This window comes from Rhinopithecus bieti, unplaced genomic scaffold (assembly GCF_001698545.2).
Source record: "Rhinopithecus bieti isolate Rb0 unplaced genomic scaffold, ASM169854v2 scaffold_27006, whole genome shotgun sequence".
Lineage (NCBI taxonomy): Eukaryota > Metazoa > Chordata > Mammalia > Primates > Cercopithecidae > Rhinopithecus > Rhinopithecus bieti.
The window spans coordinates 191,734-213,060 of NW_016813373.1; the positions used below are offsets into that span (position 1 = coordinate 191,734).

Here is a 21,327-nt window from a genome sequence, read left to right on the forward strand (position 1 = left end):
CCCCGTCTCTAATAAAAAAATACCACACACACATAAAAACTAGCCCGAGCGAGTGGCGGGCGCCCTGTATCCGCAGCTACTTGGGAGGTTTTGAGGCGGAGAATGGCATAAACCCCCCGGGAGGGCGAGGGCTGCAGTGAGCTGAAGATTCGGCCCCACTGCACTCCAGCCTGGGCCACCAGAGCCGGAGACCTCTCTCAACCAAAAAAAAAAAAAAATTATAAATTAGACACAGGAAGAGATAAATAATAACTATTAATAAAATAGAACAATTATGTGATATACTGTAATGAAAGCTATTCAGGTAACTTATACAGGCTCTCTCTCCCTCTCTAAAATTATCTTAGTATTTTTGGACCCTGGTTGACCGAGGGTAACTGAAACTAAGGAAAGTGAAATTGTGGATAAGGTGGGGACTACTGTGTTAACTAACACATTGCTTTCCAGAGTGAATGTGTCATTTCCACTCTGCATATCATATGCAGAACTCCCATTTCTATGTATCTTCAACGTCATTTGAGATGTTCAGAATTATTAAAGTGTGCCAATCTAATGGGTGTGAAATGGAATCCAATTATTGCATTAATTGCACTTTCCCTGATTACTAATGAAATTGAGCACTGAACATATGTTTGTTGGCCATTTGGATTTCCTCTTATGTGAACTGTAGATTCCTATCCTCTGCCCATGTTTATATCAGATAGTATGTGATTTTCTTATGATTTCTGAAAATCCTTGTATATGTTCTAGATACAATTCGTGAGTTGTATCTTCTCCCCCACATGACTTGTCTTTTCCACTTTGTTTATGGTGCTTTTTGTCATATAGAGTTATTAATTTTAGTTTGGTAAAATGTATCTGCCTTTTTTTTGATGATTTTTGTTCATCTTGTCTCATTTAAAAATTCCTTCCACATACTGAGATAAAAAAGAAGTCATTCATATTTTTTAACTAACATTTTTTACAGTTTTGCATATCACATTTGGTTCTTTTAATCTATCTGGAATTAATTTTTGTGTATAGTGTGAGGTGGGCTCTAATTTTATCTAGTTTTTCTCTGCTATGATTAGTCCTTTGACTCAACAGCATTTAGTGAGTAGGCAATTCTTATCTGCTGTTTCTGGGCACTTCATTGTATTCCACTGGTCTATTTGTATATCCTTCTCACCCATGTCTCACTAATTTAGTTTTTATTACTTTGTAGTTTTGGCATATTAATTCTCCCCATATTCTTGCCAAATTGTCTTGGCTATTGGCTCTTTATTCATCGTATGATTTTTAGGATCACCTTGTCACATTTCACTAAAAAGATAAGATGTTAATTGAAATTGAATAAATGGATAGATTAACCTAGGGGAGGCTTGCCATATTTAAGCTAGTTTGTTTTCTGTTTTTGTTTTTGTTTTTTTTCAGTCCCTGGGCATGAAATATTTCTTCTTATGTTTAGATCTTTCTTAAAGTCCCTCAAGAGAGCTGAAAATTTTTCTTTACATCTTTGATTGGGTTTGTTTTTAGGTACCTTATGGTTTTGTTGGTTTTGCATGGTGTCTTCTTATCATTATGTTTTCTGATTCTTTGTTTTAGGTGTACCAGAACTTGTACTTTTGTACACTGATTTCATGTCCACCATCCTTGTAGAATTCTCTTACTACTGTGAGTGGCTTTTTTTTTTTTTTTTTTTTTTTTTTTTTTTTTTTTTTTGTAGGCAACTCTTATATTTTGGATGCAGGCAACATCACCTGTGAATAATGATAGCTTTGTTTTTTCCTTTATAATCCATATGCCTTTTCTTTCTTTTTCTTTACTTATTATGTTGACCAGTACTTCAAGTCCAACACTGAATAGAAAGAGTTTTAGTGGGTGTCCTAGACTGATACCTCACTTTACAGCTATGTCTTGACTTAGTCCATGTTCCCTGTGAACACCACCTTACCTTTGACCATCCTGCCCACTTTACATGGCATTTTGGTTAGTAATTTAGTTCTTTTTTTGTGTATGTACTCATAAAGTAGACATTATATATATAAATATAATTGTCATTATATCCACTAATATCTTTTGCTCCTCATGCCATTTTCTTGCAGGCCATTCTTCTTTTCTATTTAAATTTCCTCCCTAAGAAATGTCTTATAGTACTTATTTCACCTGAACTTGTATAGTAAACTCTCTATTTTCCTGGAAAAGTCTTTATTTCGAGTCATAATTTAGCTATTTTCAACACTTGATGATATTATTCTATCACTTTCTGGCCTCTATTATTATAACTAATAATCTAATTGCTGCTTCTTGTAGGTAATCTGTCTTTTCTCTCAGGATGCTTTTAAAATTTTTTTCCTTCATATTTTTGGATCTTTTGATATTTCACTAGACTGTGTATAGGTTGAATTTATTTTTATTTATCCTCCTTAGAATTCATTGAAATTCTTGACTTGGAGGATTTATATCTTTCATCAATTAGAAAATGTATCCTATAGATCTTCAAATATTGTCTTTCTGCAGTCTCTATGATCTCTTTATAGAAGTCCCATTAGATATATCTTGGGTCTCTTCATTCTGTCTTCCATGTCTGTTAACTTTAATCATGTTTTCTCTATTTTTATCTCCCTGGGCTGTATACTGGGGAGTTTCCTCATATGTGTTTTCCTGTTTACTGACACTCTCCTTAGTTATATATAATCTAATAGTTAGCCTATCTATTGCCTTTAATTTCAATGATTATATATTTTATTACAAGAAATTTTGTATCTGCCACTTTTTCAAATTATCTTTTTTTCATTTCATTGTATTCTATTATTTTATTTCTTTATATATCTTTTCTATTATTTCAAGTACTGGGGCTTTAATCTTCTTGTTCTTTGTATCAGCTAACTTTTCCTTATGCTGGATTATTTCTTTGTGTGCTTCAAAAATTTTGATTGCAAGTCATGTTTTAGTAGTGCTTGTTTTCCCCATGGAAATGCAGTGTATTCGGGATTGTGAGAGTAGCTTTGTAAAGTAGTTTTGTTTCATTTTCTTACTTGACCCAGGGGTATTATGTTCTTGGCCTAAGGGTTCCTGAACCCCACTGAACATGTAGTGTAAATTCAGCCCATAAATCCATGTCACATACAATCTTGAGTTTTGATTTCTCAGGGTTTTGCTTTTTCTCATTCACTCAGAGACAGAAGCTTCCTTGTTATCGATTTTTGCTGTAGAGTTGATTTTCATGCAGTTTATTTAACTGAAGGTACAGTTCTTAAAGGGTTATAGCTTAGCGCAGAATCTTAGTTCCAACTTCTGTCCACATAAGGTCTAAAGACCTTATCACTTCTCTCGAGTGGACGTTAAACTTACCCATTAGGGTGGCATGGTGGCTCATGCCTGTAATCCCAGCACTTTGGGAGGCCAAGGCTGGTGGATCACTTGAAGCCAGGAGTTTGAGACCAGCCTGGCCAACATGGCAAAACCGTATTTCTACTAAAAATACACACACACAAAAAAAGTAAGCCTTGTGTGGGTGGCGTGTGCCTGTGGTCTCAGCTACGTGGGAGGCTGAGACATGAGAATCGCTTGAGTTTGGGAGGTGGAGGTTGCAGTGAGCCGATATGTGGCCACTGTACTCCAGCTTGGGTGAAAGAGCGAGACTCTGTTTTAAAACAAAACAAAACAAAACAAAACAAAACAAAACAAAACAAAACAAAACAAAACAAAACAAAAGCAAAACAAAACAAAACAAAACACATGAAAAACCCCAACGATTAAATCTTCTTTGTTACCAGGACTAGTTACTGCCTATGGGACAGCTGCAGTTTCAATTCACACGCTTCCTCTTTGTATTTCAATTCCTCCTAGGGGTTTCCTTTTATATCTTTCAAGTTCAGCAATATATCTTTTCAAATATATTTGAAAATATATTTCTGTACTTTATCAGTTTTTCTAGAAATGTGTAGCAAGAGATTTTCTTATTCTGCCATCTTTCTAGTACTGAATCCTTGAATGACTTTTACAAAGAGAATAAAATAGGAAAGCATAAAATAGTCCCTGGGAAATACACACAGTCCTCTAAGACTTATAACTAGATGTTCCTAACGGAGAGGTTAGTAAGAGTGCCGGACAGAGCACAGGGGAAGATTTGAGGAAGGAAGTGGGTGAGAAACAGCAGTGCATTAATGGGCAATTACTTTCTGCCCCCTCAGATGGTATGTGAATGCTTCGCTAATGGCAGTTCACTTAGAAAAGTGATCATTGGTAAGTCCTTACCAGCAGCTCCCAAAAATATCTTGCCTGAAGTGATCGAGCCTTTTTAGGAAACGGAAGATCAGATTCAGAAAGCAAGGAGATGGTTCTCAAATTCTAGTGAAGACAAATTCTAGAAGAAAAGCTTTCAATGGGTGTTGCTGACCAGAGAAGCTGAAGGATTCAAGCTTTCCTGTAGCTTTATAAATGAGAAGGGAAAGAAAACAGAAGGAAAAGCAGGGGATGAGGGTATACAGGGTTGAGCTGAAAGCATGAGTATAGGAGTTTTCACTGCAGACATAGCTGATTTGAGGGGGAAACATTGTTTTGCAGGGCTTGTGACCACATTTCTTAGTATGCAAAGTGTCGGGAAAAATCCTATTTGAAATCTAGTTGATAAGCCTTAAGCTGATTATGTCGGGTTGAGGCCACTTTTTCTTTTCAGCTTGGGTTGTCCCTTCAGACTCTGCTGTCCCTTCAGTTTCTTTTATCTTAAGGCATGGAGCCCTGTGCAGGCCTGTGAGACCATCAGAAAACCAGAGGTGCAGCTCTGAGTTCACTCCAACTCTCAAAAGCTGTGACTTACTAGATATGAGGGAGAAAACGAAAGTGTACATAGTGAGGCAAATGCATTCCACTGGGGTTCCTGCATTCTTGGTCATGATGTTGATGAGTCCTATAAGCTAGAGCAATCTATTTAATTATTCTATACCAGGAGTCTCAACTGGGAAGTGATTTGGACCCCAAGGGTCATTTAGCAATGTTTGGAAACATTTTTGATTGTCACAACTGAGTGGCGGACGTGTATCTGGTGTCTAGTGGTTACAGGCCAGGGATGCTGCTAAATATCGTATAATGCAAGGACATCCCCTATGACAATGACGTATCTGACTCAGAAATGCCAATAATGTTGAGCTTAAGACACGCTTCTCTACATGTGTTTTCTTATCTGTAACATGGAAGGGTTAGAAGAAGAGGTTGATGTGTGTGGCTAGATTAGATTATTACCCATCTGTCTAACAGAGACCACTTCAACCTACATCACATCTCTAGATACATGAAGGAAATGAAATTAGTTAAAAACATTCCCCAATTTTCTACCAAAGAACAAAATATTGTACTCAAGATGTTGTGAGCTTTGCAGGTTCACGGTGACCACTGTGTCTGCCTTTATGCACTGGGTCATTCGTATTGTCATGTTAGCTTTGCGAGTTGCACTTGTACCTGTGAGGGGAGGGTTGAGCATGGGCTTCCTTGAGCTGAACTGATTATCTCCAGAATGGTTTTATCACTTGCAGCTTCTCCCATAGCACCTTCCCAACATGGTACAGATCCTAAGGAGTCCATGTCCTGCTAGTGTCCACTTGGCTTTGTTTATAGTTACCATTCATTTATTTATGCATTTATTCATTCATTTAATAAACATGTATTCAGAGTCCACTAGACATAAGGCAGTGCATTAGTTACTATGGAGAATGCAAAGATGAATAAGCCAAGCCCCTTGCAGTAGAGTGGGGAGCCAAGATGTGTACAACACAGTATCTGAGGCAGGGTGACAGAAAGTGCTGGCAGTACTCAGAGGAGAGAGAGATTACTTTTGTCATGTGACCACAGATTGCTTCATAAGGGAGGTAGCATATGGGCTGGGCTTTTAAGTCTAAATAATTTTTTGGCAGGTGGCTATGGAAGAAGGGGTAAGGAAGGGAGAAAGAAAATGAGAAATGATATGGAGGAGGACAATTCCAAGGTATTCTCAGGGAAGGGTGAACAGTCCTGCTTCATTGGAGCAGTAGTAGGAGATATTGCTAGGAGCATAATAGCGGGTAACAAGGACTTGGACTGGATGACATTTAAGTTTTCTTTCAACCCTAAGATGATAAGATCTTATGATTGGATAGTTATATTTGATAGGCACTAGAAAACTCATTCATTCATTCAACAACAAAAAATTATTTAATGACTTTTTTTTTTTTTTTAACCAGACACCATTCTAGGCACTGAGGATACAATATTGTACAAGCTCTTCAATTTTATTGCACTGAAAGGTGAGACAGGGTCAGAGTTGAGCTGTGCAATGAATTTTCGTGGTAGAACCTGGAAGAGAAAGATGGATGAGGAGACTTTGCCCACCTCCTGAATAGAAGGTAGTACTGACTTGAGGGGTGGTGGTACAAATGGAAAGGACAGGAAGACTGTGACAGTGGCATAGAGAGAAAAATTACAGGGCTTGGAGAATGCTTGTTGTGGGAGTTGGAGTCAAGGATGCAGCCAAAGTTTTGTGCTTGAGTTAGGGGAAGACTGCAATGCTGCAAAGAGCATTAGAGACCTAGGAGGGAGCTGGTTCATAGAAAAAGAGGATGAGTTTGCTTTTAAACCAGCAGATGCATGGTGCTGTCAGGCCATCTAGGTGAGGTGCCCATTTGAGCCATGGTGAATATAGTACCAGACAAAAACAAAAACAAACAAAAAACAAAACACAGAGCCAAAGATAAAGGTTTGGAAGTCTTCTGGTTATTAGTCTTAGTTGAAGCCATCCATATGGATGAGATCACCGAGAGAATGTGTACATAGTGAAGAGGGCAGAAACCAAGATCTGAGGAATGTTCACATTTAGGAGGCAGGAGAAGGAAAGGTGAAGAGATGAAGGGGCAGTTAGGGAGGTAGAAGGAGAAGTTTGGAAATGCTCCTGAGGGAGGCAGGAAGAAAGAGGAAAGCCAGTTCATGCTGAGTCCCAATACATAAGAATGTGTGCACACCCTAATAGCCTCCAGGGAAACAGACTCTGGGGTGAAAAAATTCCCTGGAACATATTTAGCTGTAAAAGTGTTGAGCCACCTTATCATGTTATCACTTCTTAGTGCTTCAGCCAGAGGGTGAGGAGGGAGGGGGAGTGGAGGAGGCTTTTCAGTGAGTCATCCCTCCTGCATGTTAGGAGTTTTGGTTAAAAGATTTGCAGAGAGAGACAGTGAGAGAGAGAGAAAGAGAGAGAGCAAGAGAGCAAGAGAGCAAGAGAGAGAGAGCATGAGAGCTCACAAGTGAGTGTGAGCGAGCTGCTCGATTTATTTTAATTTTTTTTAGAGATAGAGTCTCTAAATTTTTTTTTTTTAATAGATGGGATCTCTGTCACCCAGGTTGGAGTGCAGTGCTGTGATCACAGCTTACTGCAGCCTTGAACTCTGGGTTTCAAGCATTCCTCCCATCTCAGCCTCCTGAGTAGCTAGGATTATAGGCATGTGCCAAAACACTTGGCTAATTTATTTTTATTTTTATTTTTTTGTAGAGACAGATCCTCACTATGTTGCCCAGGCTGATCTCAAACTCCTGGCTTTGAGTGATCCTCCCATCCTGGCTTTACAGGCGTGAGCTGCCACATCTGGCCTTGATTTATTTTCTATTAGGTTCCTGGGGCACTGTGGCAACAATGCCTTTTCCCCTGAGAGGTATACAACCAAGGAGAGGACATTTGGGGAACTTCTATGATTGATTTTTATCTGTGCCATCCTGTTCCCCATAGCCTTGATGGCCAAGTGGCTATGTGGGGATCTGTAGTGCACGCAAAGCCTACAGTTCCCAGGTAAAGGGACTTTTCATCCTTTCACCTTTGGCCATGGCTTGGAGGAGGCTTTGTGCCTATTGCTTGGCTCTTATCAAATCCTGAGTGACCCCCTGTTCTTCCACGTTAGGCCCTTGAAACTTTCCTTATCTAGTCTTAAGTTCTAGGCTACAATTTCTCCTTCAGCTTGTCTCTTGCAATAGGGTTGTCTTAGTCTGTTTTTGCTCCTATAACAAAATACTCTGGACCAGGTAATTTATAAACAGTATAAACAGTTATGGAGGCTGGGAAGTCAAAGATCAAAGTGCTGGCAGGTTCAATGTCTGTCGAGGACATGGTCTCTGCTTCCTTGAATGCTGCTTCCTCCAGAGTAGCTGATGGCAGTATCCTCACATGGCAGAAAGCTGCCAGACAAAAGGGGCCTAGCTACTTCTCTCCAGCCCTTTTATAAAACATTATCCATAAGATTACCATAAGATTACCCCTGATGGCTTAATCACATCCTGAAGACCTTACCTCTTAATATGTCTGCATTGGGGATTAAGTTTTAACATTGAAATTTGAAGGTGATGTAAACATTCAAACCATAGCAAAAGGCAGTAGTAAGATGTAGTCTCTGGCATTTGGCAGCCTCAGACTCCAAGTGTAGCTCTGTGTGATCTTAGTGTAGGAACTTAGTTTCTCTGATCTTTATTTGCCTTATTTGAGAAATAGTTGAAGCTAACCATTCCTCCATTATAGGATTCTTGTACAGATCAACGAGGCAACACATATACAGTGCTTCAGCCCTCCACAGATGTTGGTTACTGTTGCTGCTTTGAAGAGTTTCTTTGATTTTTTTAACTTAATACTCTTTTGGTTGAGTTGTTTTCAGAATTTCTTTCCCTTTTCTTCCAATGTTTTTCAATTAAGAAAAAAATGTAACTAATTAGAAGAAAATAATAACCTAACACCTCTTAGCCAACTTCTGTGTGGCTCTTTGGGCAAATAAAGGGCCTTGAATACTTTGATTATAGTGATATAATTCCCTTTTGGAAATAACAGTTTGTTTTTCTTTACATCACCTGTAATGCCTGGTGTCTGTCCCTGCAAATATAATAATAATACCACCCACAGTGGTGTGACACTCTGTGTTTACAAAGCATTTTCATACATATCATCTCAACAGTCTCAGCATCATTCTGTAAACTGGGTCTTTCACCCTTAGTGAAAGTAATCCCTTTTCTGATATCACCACCTCATAAAGGTATCTGCACTCTCATGTTTATTGCAGCATTATTTACAATAACTAGGATGTGGAAAAAACAAAATGTTCATCGATGGATGAATGGATAAAGAAAATGTGGTGTATGTAGACACACACACACACACACACAATGGATTGTTATTCTGCCGTAAAAAAGAAGATCCTGCCATTTGCCCCAACATGGATGGACCTGGAGGACATTATGCTAAGTGAAATAGACACAGCATGACCTCACATATGTAGAATGAAAAAGGAAATGAAACAGTGGTTAGCACCAGTGGAGAGGTCGGGGGGCGGGACTGGAGAAGGAAGTAGAGAGATGTAGGTCAAAGGATACAAAGTAGGTATGTAGGATGAATGAGACTAGAGATCTAATGTAGGGCATGTGGAATAAAATTAATAAAATTGTATTGTATTAGAGACTTGTGTTAAATAAGTAGATATCAGCTGCTCTTGTTACAAAAAAAGTAACGGTGAGATAATGGATGTTAATCTTCTTCACTGTAGTAACCATTTTACTATCTATATGTATCCGATAACATCCTGTTATAAATCTCAAATGTACACAATAAAATTTATTTTTTAAAAAAGGAAGTTGTCTTTTGACATCACCTATAATGCCTGGTATCTGTACCTGTAAATATAATGGTAATACCACCTACAGTGGCATGACACTGAGTTTACAAAACATTTTAATACACATCATCTCTACAATCTCAACATCATTCTGTGAGCTGGGTCTTTCTGCTCCAGTGAGCTGTGGTGACTGTCTTCAGGTTTTAGACGCACACACACGTGTGTGTGTGTGTGCTTGAGGCATTGCTTCTTTTCTTTTAACACAAAAAGCTGAAGTTTCAAAGCAGGTGGGGTGTGGGTTAAACACCGTTCTAAATGGCAGGCCTGCTGTTCGTGGGGAGGGAGAGTGGCCTGAAAGTTTAAAAATAACCTGAACATTATAGACTCCTGTGAATTCTACAGCCCAGAGCACTGTAAGTCTGTAGGTGTTTTACCTGCTGGAGTGCAGGCAGGAAAACAAGTTGTGATGCAGGAGGATTTAAATTTGCTGAGTCCTTTAGTGGCATGGGCTGGCAGCAGAAGTATTCGTGAAAAAAAAATTAAAGCCAGAACTAATGATCAGGATCGATGTTCCTGAATGGTAGGAACAGTGCTACCCTTTGATTTGCTGAACACAGCACTGCATATTTGTATCAACGATGTAGCGGACCCTTATTTTCTATGACTGAACAACTATCCTTTTCCCCTTGCTCTCTTCCCTCCCTTACTGACCTCTCCAGAGTTTGATGGATACCTTTTGCAGATAGCTACCTGAGGCTGACCTACCAGGGAGCTCAGGGTTGGGACATTTTGGATAGACTTAGCCATTCATTGAAAAACAAGTAAATGGTGTAAAACCGGGCTCATCATGCATAAATTGTGGGCAATAGCACACCCTTTGAATTTTGAGAAGTTTTGAAGGGTTGAAATAATTTTTGAATTAGCACTCAGTTCTTTGTCTGACTCCTGTTGCTGTGGGATGTTGCAATGCAAAATGATGGCAGCAGTAGGAGCAGCGCAGCAGGTTGGGCTAAGAATGTATCATCATATTTGGTTTATTTGTAGCCCCATGTAATTCAGAGGGCAGGTACTACTTTTGCCATTTTTGCACATAAGGATATAATCCCAACCAGGACTGAGGTGCTAGCCTCCTGGTGTTTCCACCCTGATAACTCATTTATTCTGAGGCCCTTCAGCACCATCTGTAGAGTCTGGATATATTCTTGCCTCTTGGAACTGCAGAATCATCATGAAATCTCTATTCTCTAGCTCAAATCTCTATTAATGGTATCAGTGACATGAATTAAAGTGGCTAAGATAATGGGTTTTGAAGTCAGGGTGACCTAGGATTGATCTTTTGCTAGGTCACCCACCACCTATGTGACCATCAGGGAAGTTATTTAGTCCCTTTCAGTCTTACTTCTCTTACTATAAAATGGGGTTTATAATAGCGCTTACCACATGGGCTTATTCTGAGAAATAAGGAAAGTGAATCTAGTTAGCATGGAGCCTTGCATATAGCAAGTATTTAATACCTAGGACAAATAATGTTATAAACAGCATCACCTATACTTTTCTTTGTAATTATTCTTTACTTGTTTGATCCATGTCCATTTTCTTTGTTTTTTTTTTTTTATAGCTCCAGAATTTGCAATATGAAAATAGAGATTATTTAAACAAAAGGAAAGTAGCATAACTGGAAACTTTGAATTATTCTATTAATACTTGACTACATATGGAAGAATATTATTGAAAAATGTGGTTCAGTGATGGGGTGGTTTTGTGAAAAAATACAAGTCTTTAAAGGAAAAAGCTAAATCGTGAGTGCATGTATATGTGTGTGTCCAAGGAGCTGGCTTGTCAGTGGTGTTAGGAGTATTTCAGAAATTCTCTCTTGATTGAGAATTACATTTTCCACCTTTCCAATTTGTAAATGGCACATTGGGAATATTCAGAAACCTGCAAAAGAGCCTGTAATTCTTCACATTTGAATGTACTCTATTAAGCCTGTCTGAAAGCTCCCTGTAGCATGGGAAGATAACCTGCATGTTTGTACACTTGGCTGACAGAACTTGAGATCACACCAGAATCTGGTGCATGTCTTTGCAAACATGTGTGTGTCATTTTCATATGTAATTCTTCATAAGGGAAATAGGCATGATGATGTTTGCCTTTTTGTAAAGAAGAGACAGAACCAATTAATACTGTAGTTGATATGGGTTTTTTTGAAGCAGGACTTTATTATGTTTAATTTTCTGTGGAAAGGGATCTGAAAATATTCTTTAGGTGGGTAGCTGTTTCCTTTTAATAACTGATTCCCCAGATCTTATTTCAACTCCGTTTCTAAGAGCAAGAGATATTCCTCGTAAGACAATGAACCCTATTGTTTAATGATTGATAAGACAGGGCTTGGGCAGTTAGTGTGCTGGGGAAGTTATCCCTGAGTTACAGGCACTTAATTTCCTACAAGGGAATTAAGTACCCCTTTTTGATATGTATTTCTTCCTGTTTATATCATCTGGATTTATGGCCGCTCAACTCACAAGAAACAGCTGGGAACACCTGGCAGCAGAGAGAGAGGCTCCTAGTCAGAGCTAGAATGTGTTAGGGGAAAGGTAGCTCCTCAGGCAGGGCCCAGATACCTGATTAATGTCCAAGCTCTTTTCCACCAATAACAGTTGCAGGAGATCCATGCATTCATTGACAATTTATTTTGCAAAGGCTTGCTATGAGGATAACATAATGCAGGCACTCTAGGTAATAAAACGAAGAGAAAGATATGTCCTCTACTCTTGAGAAGCTTACACCATAGTTGAGGAGACAAGGCATACATAATTGAAAAATTAATATGAATGTAATGGTGAAGTTACAGTCATGATGATATCAGTGAGAAAACACGGTACTATGAATGATACAGAAGTTCTGTGAATTTATAGGAGGTACAGGTTATAGAGTTGGAGCGATTATGAAAGGCGTTGTGGGAGAGCAGATTTGAACTGAACCATGCATAGAAGGATCCTAGTAATGGGAGAAGCAGCAAAGAGGAAGAATGTTTTTGGGGCAGTGTGAAGCAGGTGCTGTGAGCAGGGCTTTGAGGCAGGAGTGGGCATGACACGTTTATTTATGTACCTCATACTATGATACATGAGGAGATGGTGTTGGAAAGATAGGTTGAATTCTGATGGCCTTGAATTGTCAGGCTAAGCTGGTTGGCCATTTTATAGGCAGTGGGGGAGCCACTGAAGTGATGACAACATAACATGCATAGCAACTAGCATTTTAAGAGGGGGAGCTTGCTTTAAAGGATTTACAGTGATGTCACTTTTACACATATTGAGTCTGGGTATGAGGAATAATCCATATGCAGCTACCCCTAACTTCACTGGACACCTGAGTCTGGAAATGAGTGAAAAGGTGAGGTCTAGGAGCTAGATGTAGTGTGGAGGGGGTAGTTGAAATGGCAGGTAAGGATATAACCTTGAAGAGAGAGAAATTAGACAGAGGAGAGGAAGGGGTTTGGGACAGACCCATGGGTGCCCCACAGGTGAGAGCAGTAAGAGAAGGAGAAGGAAACAATGAGAAACTGGGAGATGTGGTAACTGGGATGCCAAGAAGGACGACCTCTGAGAAGAGGGGGAGGTGAGTGGTGTCAAATGCTGCAGAGTGGTCAAGGAAAAGGAGGGTAAAAAAAGGACCATCAGGGGTTCAGTGGGAGTCTTAGAGCAATTTCTGTGGAGCGGAAGGGGCAGAGCTAGTAAATGGCCTACCCAGGTGTATATTTCAAAACTGGCCTTAAGTCCATATCATATGGGAATGCCTTCTTCACTTTGATTATTTTATACCAGGTGGGTGTAACCAGCTGCTCAGTGTAGGAGAGAGTGGGAGAGAGAGGGTGTGGTGATGGACAGGTGGTGGCTTAATCTGCTGATGATTCCAACACAAAGGGTTCTTGGAGAGGCAAGACTGGTGGGTGCAGTAGAATCTTATTCTCTTCTCTGGGCCTTCAGGGCCCCTCTAGGCTTGACTGCAGCTGTGAGCTGCATTTTCTGTTACTGTGGCATTATCTTCAAGAGTGAAATGTAGGGAGTGGATCAAGACTAAGCAAGACATGAATCCAACCTGGGCACCTTCTCCTAGGCACTGCCTCCTTGGGGTTAGCCCCTGACATGATACCTGACACGTGGAAGGTGCTCATTGCATATCTGTTAAATGAATGAATCTGCCTGAGCCCACCCGGGCTGAATGAGCTTTGAAAGGTGTGGGCTGTGTTGTGTTTTCTGAGTCAAGAGGCCGTGGGGGTGGATGGATGGATGTGCTCCTGCTGGTTGTTCTCACCCTCTGCTCACCCCCATCAGTGGGAGCTGGAGCGCTGCTGAGTTTGCCTCCTGCTGCACTTTGCCTTGGCTGAGCAGCAAGGTTGGGCCCTGAGGGTGGGAAGGGAGGTAGACAGTGATGGGCGTGGGATCCTTTGCTGTCTGGGGCTACACTCTGAACCTCCAAATCCACTTTCCCAACAAAGCTTAATATCTATTAGGGTAAGCATATTTTGGCTTTTCTCTGGGCTGAAAAGTGACCTCATCTTATGGAAAAGAAAGGCTTGAAGTGGTAATGCTATAATCTTCATGATCCTAGATACACTGAAAGAAAATAAAAATGCTGATTGGCTATTCAACCCTATGCATCTTGTGTACCCCCCTTCCCCAACATCCTAAACACTCACGCTCCAGGCTGCTGCTCCATGCCTCCAATACTAGCTCTTTCAAAGAGATCTCTTGGATTCTTCCCCTTTCCGGCTGCCTCCAGTGGGATGGGATGGCTCCCCGCTCTGTTCTCTCCCAGAGCTCTCCTGTGGTGCACCCCACATCCTGCCTTGTATTTCAGCCCTTCGTGGGTATGTTTTCCCTTCTCCTCTTTTGAACTGTAAGTTTTTAGAGGCTATGACTGTGTCTAATTTATCTCTGAGCCCCAGAATCCCTGAGAACAATGTGTGGCACATCGAAGGGGATTAATGAGTATTTGTTAAATGGGTTTATCAATTCATGAATAAGTAAACAAACACACAGCTCTCTCAGGTATCATAGCCTTTGGGTCTCCAGACACTGGTCTCTACTATTTTTTTTCCCCTTTTTTCCTCCATTCCTCTTTCTGACCTGATCTCAGGCACTTACATGTCTCTGCTCCTCTGTCCACCCCCCGCAAAACAGAGTGTGTTCATCCCTGGCTGCACTTCTGAAGTCGGCTTTCAGAAACACAGTCTGTAGACATGCAGTGTTTCCAGTGTGTTACCGTGGTCACAGCTACTGAAGGTGAAATATACATAACAAGTACTTACGTAGCACTTACTTATTGTGTGCCAGGTACTGATCTAAGAGCTTTATGCATATTAACTAACTTAATTTTCATAACAGCCCAGTGGAGCAGAATGGTATGTATTCTTAGCAATTAAACCCTCTGGGGGACTCTCTGGTTCAAGGTCATGCCTTACCTCTCTAAAGCTCAAGATCCTGCTTATAACTTGACTCTCAAGCAAGGAAAATAGTATTTTGACATGCAGTATGTTAATAATGGTCACATATTGCAAAGAATTCTGTCCTTATTATTAGGAGATCCAGATCTGCTATTTCCTAGCTCTGTGCACTGGGACAAGTCCCTGACCCTCTGGGTGTCAGATAACAGGATGTGCCTCACAGTCCTTCCACAAAGATGCAATGAGAAAACATTACGGTTGGCACCCAGGAAGTGATGGGTTGTCATAAGTGAATGGTTTTTAAAACATTTTAAAGCCAACTTTGCTGACCTGTGGTTAGCTGATAGCATGTTGGAGTGTGGGGCTTCTCAGGCTTAGGTTTGAGAGATGCTGATTCTAGGGACGGACATTACATAAGGATGTGAAGTTATGTTTTCACCCAAGTAAGGGCTGTGAGGTATTGTGAAAGCTACCAGACTCCCAAGATGTCTGCATTGCCATAATGCTCCTCTGCTCCACTATGCATTTGCACATGGTCTCCTGCCAACTTTTTTCTTAAGAACCCACTCCCAAATCCTCTCTGCATTATGTTCCTTAGAGCACTGCTTTGCATAAGAGTCTATTTCTTGGAAAAGCTCAACGGAGGAAAAATAGAACAAAAGGGGCTCTGATAACTTAAGCATAAGCTATCTGAGTGTAACTGGCAGGGTAGGGGAAGATGAAGGAGCAGGCCTGGTGGGAGGGGCACAGGCCTTTTGGATGAAGCCCACATTCACAGACTTCTCAGTGATGGCTGAAAAATCTCTTACGAAGATGGCCTAAGGCCTGACAGATCTGGGAAGAGCTTAAGAATGAGGGTAATAGGCCAACTGCTTCTCCAACTTTGCCACTCATGTCCATCTGTCTTAGTACAAACGCCCACAGGCTGTATGGTCTGGGGCAGTGTGGACACCTTGTTTTCTACCTTTTCCAGAAGAGGCTGGAGGGACTACTGACCAGTCCCCCGCACTCCTGATGGCAGCTCGATCATACACTGCGGTAGAGGGGCTCCAGGATAAATGCTTTGAAATAAAAGAGTCTTCATAGGCTTTATAAACTAGGAAAGTTTTCCACTTGCTTCCTTAGCTCCTGTCGGGTTTCCACTTTGCAGGTCACTGCTTTCAGAAAAACATGTGGAGCATTTGGTAACCCCACCTTAACTTGGGAGGGTGTGTGTGGGGCTGTACTTTCCAAGTACTGTGAGATGGGCTGGCTGCATTGTGGTGAAATTTAGGACCTCAACAAAGCCCCATAGGGGAGTAGAGGGCTGTTGACAAGAGGTCAGAGCCTAAGAATATCTAGGCTCTGAGGCATGGTGCATGGGGTACTGGGCTGTCAAGCACTTGTGTTCACAGTGACATCTCACAGAGACCAGTAGATGGTGCTCTGACAACAGGAAAATACAGTTACTGTCCCTCTGAGGCTGGAAAGGGATTTTCAGATGGTCTTCAAACTGGTTTCCAATCAGAATTATGACTAATTGCTGATTTTCCACATTTCCATTTGTGGATCCTTAATAGGATAGTGGAACTGGGGGCACTGGAAGAAGAATGCCTACCACATTCCCATATGAAGAGCATGACTGCAATATTCTGGTCATGAACTTTTTCTGAGGATCCTCCTGGATCTTGAAGGCATGGTGCCAGGAACACTTGGCCTCTGATCAAATTCAATTTGAGGATGGTAAGCATAGCATTTCCATAGGCTTAGTGTCATTGCATAGTTCCTTCTCTTGATGAACAATTTAGAATTACACTATTGCTGCCCTGAAGGGCAGCACGGGGTTTAGAAAGAGCCACAAATTGGAAATCAGATGTGTTACAAGTCCACATGCTGCCTTTTATCAGATGTGGGGAAACGGTTTAACACTGCTGAAACTCTGCTGCTTTGTCTGTCAAGGGTCGTGATACATGTGTTGCCAGGCTCACCTCAGGAATTTGGAGTAAGGGTCAGCTGTGGGGCTTATGTAAACTGAAGACTATTAAACACATATATTATTCAATCATTAAAATTGTAGCCACTGGCGGGGCATGATGGCTCATGCTATCACTTTGGGAGGTTGAGGCAGGTGGATTGCTTGAGCCTAGGAGTTCCACACCAGCTGGGGCAAAATAGTGAGACCATCGTCTCTATAAAAAAATAAAACCAACAACTATAGCTGCCTTGGGGGCTAGTAGAATGGGGGATTAGAGAGTATGAAACCAGCATAGAAATTCATAGATCTCAAAGCTCTCAAAAGCTATGACAGCCAGGCAGGGGTGGAAGATGAGAGTCCGTCTTCCTGCTAGCACTGCTGCCCTTAGGCCAAGTCTCTTCCCAAAGCCATTTATGCCATTATGTTTGCCCCTTTCCTTTTGACTGCACCCTCCAAGAATTATCCCTTTTAACTCACTTACATAGGTGCTGAAACTCCCTAAGGTATTCTACATTATTCCCACCTATGCATTTATGATTCCTGTCTCCTTGGAAGGCAGGTATCAACTCCAGTGTGTCGTCGCATTTGCACATGTAATATCCCATCTTGAGTGTTCTAGGCCTCTAAAGAATTACAACAGCCACAGAGAACACAGGACATGGAATACTGGATCTCTGCTGACATCTGATAACATTGAAGACACAAGTCAGGGACCTCTGATGTTCCAAGAACTACGTCTGGGAGGTAAAAGGCTAGTGAGCCCTGCTTACTCTGGGCATTAACAAAAAGGTATGCCACCCGCTAGCCTGCTGAGGCACAACCACAAAGGAAAGGGGTGAGGTGACAGCATGAGAGTGAAGTTTGTGAAGCTTTCTGGCCTGCGAGGTTATACAATTTAGTATAATCTAGTGTACATGATTTATGTCATCACCCATCTTGTTCATTATTGTATCCTCAGTGCCTAAAACGGTACCTGGCACATGGAAGGTACTCAAAAATACTTCTCTAATGATTTGAATGAATTTTGTGCTGTGGATTATGGTACTGTCTGAAAGCAGCGACATGCATTTAATAATTTTTGAGAGTCGTTTTTCTAACCCTACGTAGTTTACAGGAATACCAAGATAGCCACTTGGAACTAGTTCTAAGTGACTGGCTGATGCGACTTCATGGTTCACAGCACCACCCTCCCTCCGTTTCACGTCTGACTAGGTATTCAGACAGAAGAGGACCCTCTGATTAAAGCAGGAGGAAGGACAGAGTGAGGCAGTAATGTGAAATCAAAATAACAATTAGAGCTGACTCACTTTGAATAGTAATTTCACCTGAAATGGGCTCCCCTGAATCAAAAGGTCAAATGCCTTCCCCAAGGGCAGCAGGATGGACATGTTGAGACAATTCCTTTGGATTTCCAGTACTCAGAATTTTCCTTCACACACACACCCAGGCGCACACATTCACATACGTTCTCACACAATAGACACATGTCAGTGCTCTCACATGGCCTTGCCCACACACAGACACATACTTGTAGGAACACACGTGCCATGCACTCAGACATCACCTCTCAACAGTTAATCGGACTTCATAGGCGTGAAGCCATACTCACCCATGGTTTCCAACCTCTGGGCTTTGGTTAGTGTCTTTGTTTCCTTCCTCAGCCCCTCCTTTCCTTCTTCCCTTCCATTGTTCGGGTTGGGAGGATTTGGAGAGGACTATGTGTTGAGCCAAGGCAGGAAAACGCAGAGGACGGTGTGCCCCAGCTAGTGTGGACATGGGAGGGGACGGCTGGTCCCTGTCCTCAGTTCAAACCACCAGTCACCTGTGGGGAAGGGCTTGGCGGCTAAACAGGAGCTCTTTCCCTGGGGCTTGGAGTCCACCTTTCCCACCTCTGCAGCTCAGATACCAATTCTATTTTTTTTCCTACATTAATGGGGTGGGTTTGAGAAAGTCCGTGGAGCTTATTTGGGAGTAAAGGATAGGGGGCTGGAGGATCCTTTTGATTGTTCGCATTTCGAGAATGGTAGTTTTAGCCCATAACTCACCATGGAGGGCCCTTCCAGGAGAGGTGGGGCAGGGCTCTCCTACAGTGGAACCAGGAGGCCGCCCCGTGAAGGCAGAAGCTCCCGCTAGGAGCCAGCACCAACAGCAGAGTATGGAACCCCCAGAGGTCCTAGCCTTCCCCACGGGGCCTCCCATATGCTAAGTGGGGAGATGGGGAGAGGGTGCTGCCCAATCCTTGGAAATCCCTGGCAGTGTTCGTGGAGCATGGGAGGTGCGGAGGAGAGGCGACGCTGCCATGGCGCTAGGCGCACAAAGGCCCCGACTCCTCACTAGGGCGGTGGCGGGCCTGTGGCAACGCGCCAGGTACCGAACAGGGCACAGCACTGGGGACACCTCTCTGCAGGGAACCAAGGCGCGCGTGCGTGTGCGCCTCACGCCAGGCCCTGGCTCTCTTGCGGAGACTCCGCCGCGTCGCCCGCTGCGCCTGCCTCTCTCTTCTCGGCATTACTTGGGGGAAAGGGGACTCTTCACTGGACCTTTGCAGAGGTGGCCGCTACCCTTTGGCCACATAAATCAAGAAGGCAAGCCAGCCTCACCTCCCAGGAACCTCCAGCCTTCCGGCTGCGTCCCCGCCTCTCCCGCCTCACCAGCTCCTCCCCCGCTTCTGCCGGCGCTCGCGCGCGCCTCGCTGCGCCTCTGCGCTCTGCTCGCTCTCCCCTGCCTCGCCTCCCCCCTCTCCTTCCGCATCTTCTCCAGTGCTCCGCCGAGAGCGCTGCCTGGGTGGAAGAGGAGGACCGAGCCGTTAGTGAGGAAGTTCGGTCTGTGGATAAGTGTGGTGCCAGGCCGCCGCGAGCCTCGGCTGCAACCTGTTCCTCGCCCGCCGGTGCTCACCGCCCGCCCGCTCGCGCTCCCGCCCTCTCGGCGGCGCAGCCGCGGATCGCTGTTGCATGCTGATCCGGGGAGGCGGCGGTGGCGAGCGCTCCGGGCGGATGCTGGCACTCAGGCTTCGCTGCTCTCTGGATGCTGCTCAACTTCTAGCCCAAGCGCAGGAGCTTTGAAGTCATTTGTCCCTCTTCGCTTGGATCGACTTCTTATTTTGAGATTTTGGGCATTGCGGTTTACGCAGGAACCTCAGTATCGCTCTCCCCACCTCCCTCCCTCTTTCTCCAACCTTTGGATGCGTCTCTGCTGGCAGATATAAAGACCCAAGTCTTCGCGGTGGAATTTCTTAGATGGACTCGCGTGGACTGGCGTTATAAAGCATGTCACCGTAACCCCGTCCTCGTCGTTGTTTATTTATTTTTAAAAAGTTCTTTTGTTTTCAATTTCCCCTCCTTTCCACCCCTTCCCCCAACCAATAAATCACCAAACTGTTACCTAGCGGGCCGGTGCCTGCCTCTCTCCCTGAACTAGGTGGTGCGTCTGCCAGAAGAGGAGCTATGTTTGAAGAGCAGCCTACTCCACCCCTCTCCTCTCTGGTCCCTGAACACCACCACACACTGGCATTTTGAAAAAAATATTTTCCTCCAGGAACTGAGCACCCCCAAGCCCTACCCCCCGTTTTTTTTTCTTCTTCTTGAGGAATGGAGCTTCGCAGAGGTTGCGTTTAGATTCAACAGTTCACAGCGGCGGGCTGCTGCTGCCGCCTCTCCGAAGAGCTCGCGGAGCTCCCCAGAGGCGGTGGTCCCGGTGCCTGTCTGGATGCGGCTCTGAGTCTCCGTGTGTCTTTCTGCTTGTTGCTGTGTGCGGGTGTTCGGCCGCGATCACCTTTGTGTGTCTTCTGTCTGTTTAAACTTCAGGATGGCTCGCTTCGGGGAGGCGGTGGTCGCCAGGCCGGGGTCCGGCGATGGAGACTCGGACCAGAGCAGGAACCGGCAAGGAACCCCCGTGCTGGGCTCGGGGCAGGCGGCCGCCTACAAGCAGACGAAAGCGCAGAGGGCGCGGACTATGGCTTTGTACAACCCCATTCCCGTCCGGCAGAACTGTTTCACCGTCAACAGATCCCTGTTCATCTTCGGAGAAGATAACATTGTCAGGAAATATGCCAAGAAGCTCATCGATTGGCCATATCCTTTCTTACCCACCATAACTCCCTCTCCCCCTTTGCATTTCTTCGGGTGAAGGGGGGTACCTAGCATGGAATGTATCCCCCCACCCCCTTCCTGGTGCCAATTTGCCCCTTTGCTGAAGCGCACTCTTCGGTGCATCTAAGGGGCAAGCTTGGTGCTGTGGAGACCGGTTTGGGCACTAGTGTTTTTCAAGGTAAGACTTTGGGTTTTTTATTTTTCCTATGTGGAAATCTCTAGTGTCCCTGGGTGCGTCCCTTTCTGGGC

At 43.3% G+C, this 21,327-nt stretch overlaps 1 protein-coding gene across 1 annotated transcript in view; it reads left to right on the plus strand.

The window, feature by feature from the left end:
- Window positions 1-21,115, plus strand: part of LOC108512686 (uncharacterized) — a 94,060-nt gene extending 72,945 nt beyond the window's left edge. The window contains exon 3 of the mRNA XM_017848044.1: window positions 20,794-21,115. Coding sequence (XP_017703533.1) covers window positions 20,794-21,115 — 322 coding nt within the window. The remainder of the gene's footprint in view (window positions 1-20,793) is intronic.
- The last annotated feature ends 212 nt before the right edge of the window (window positions 21,116-21,327 follow it).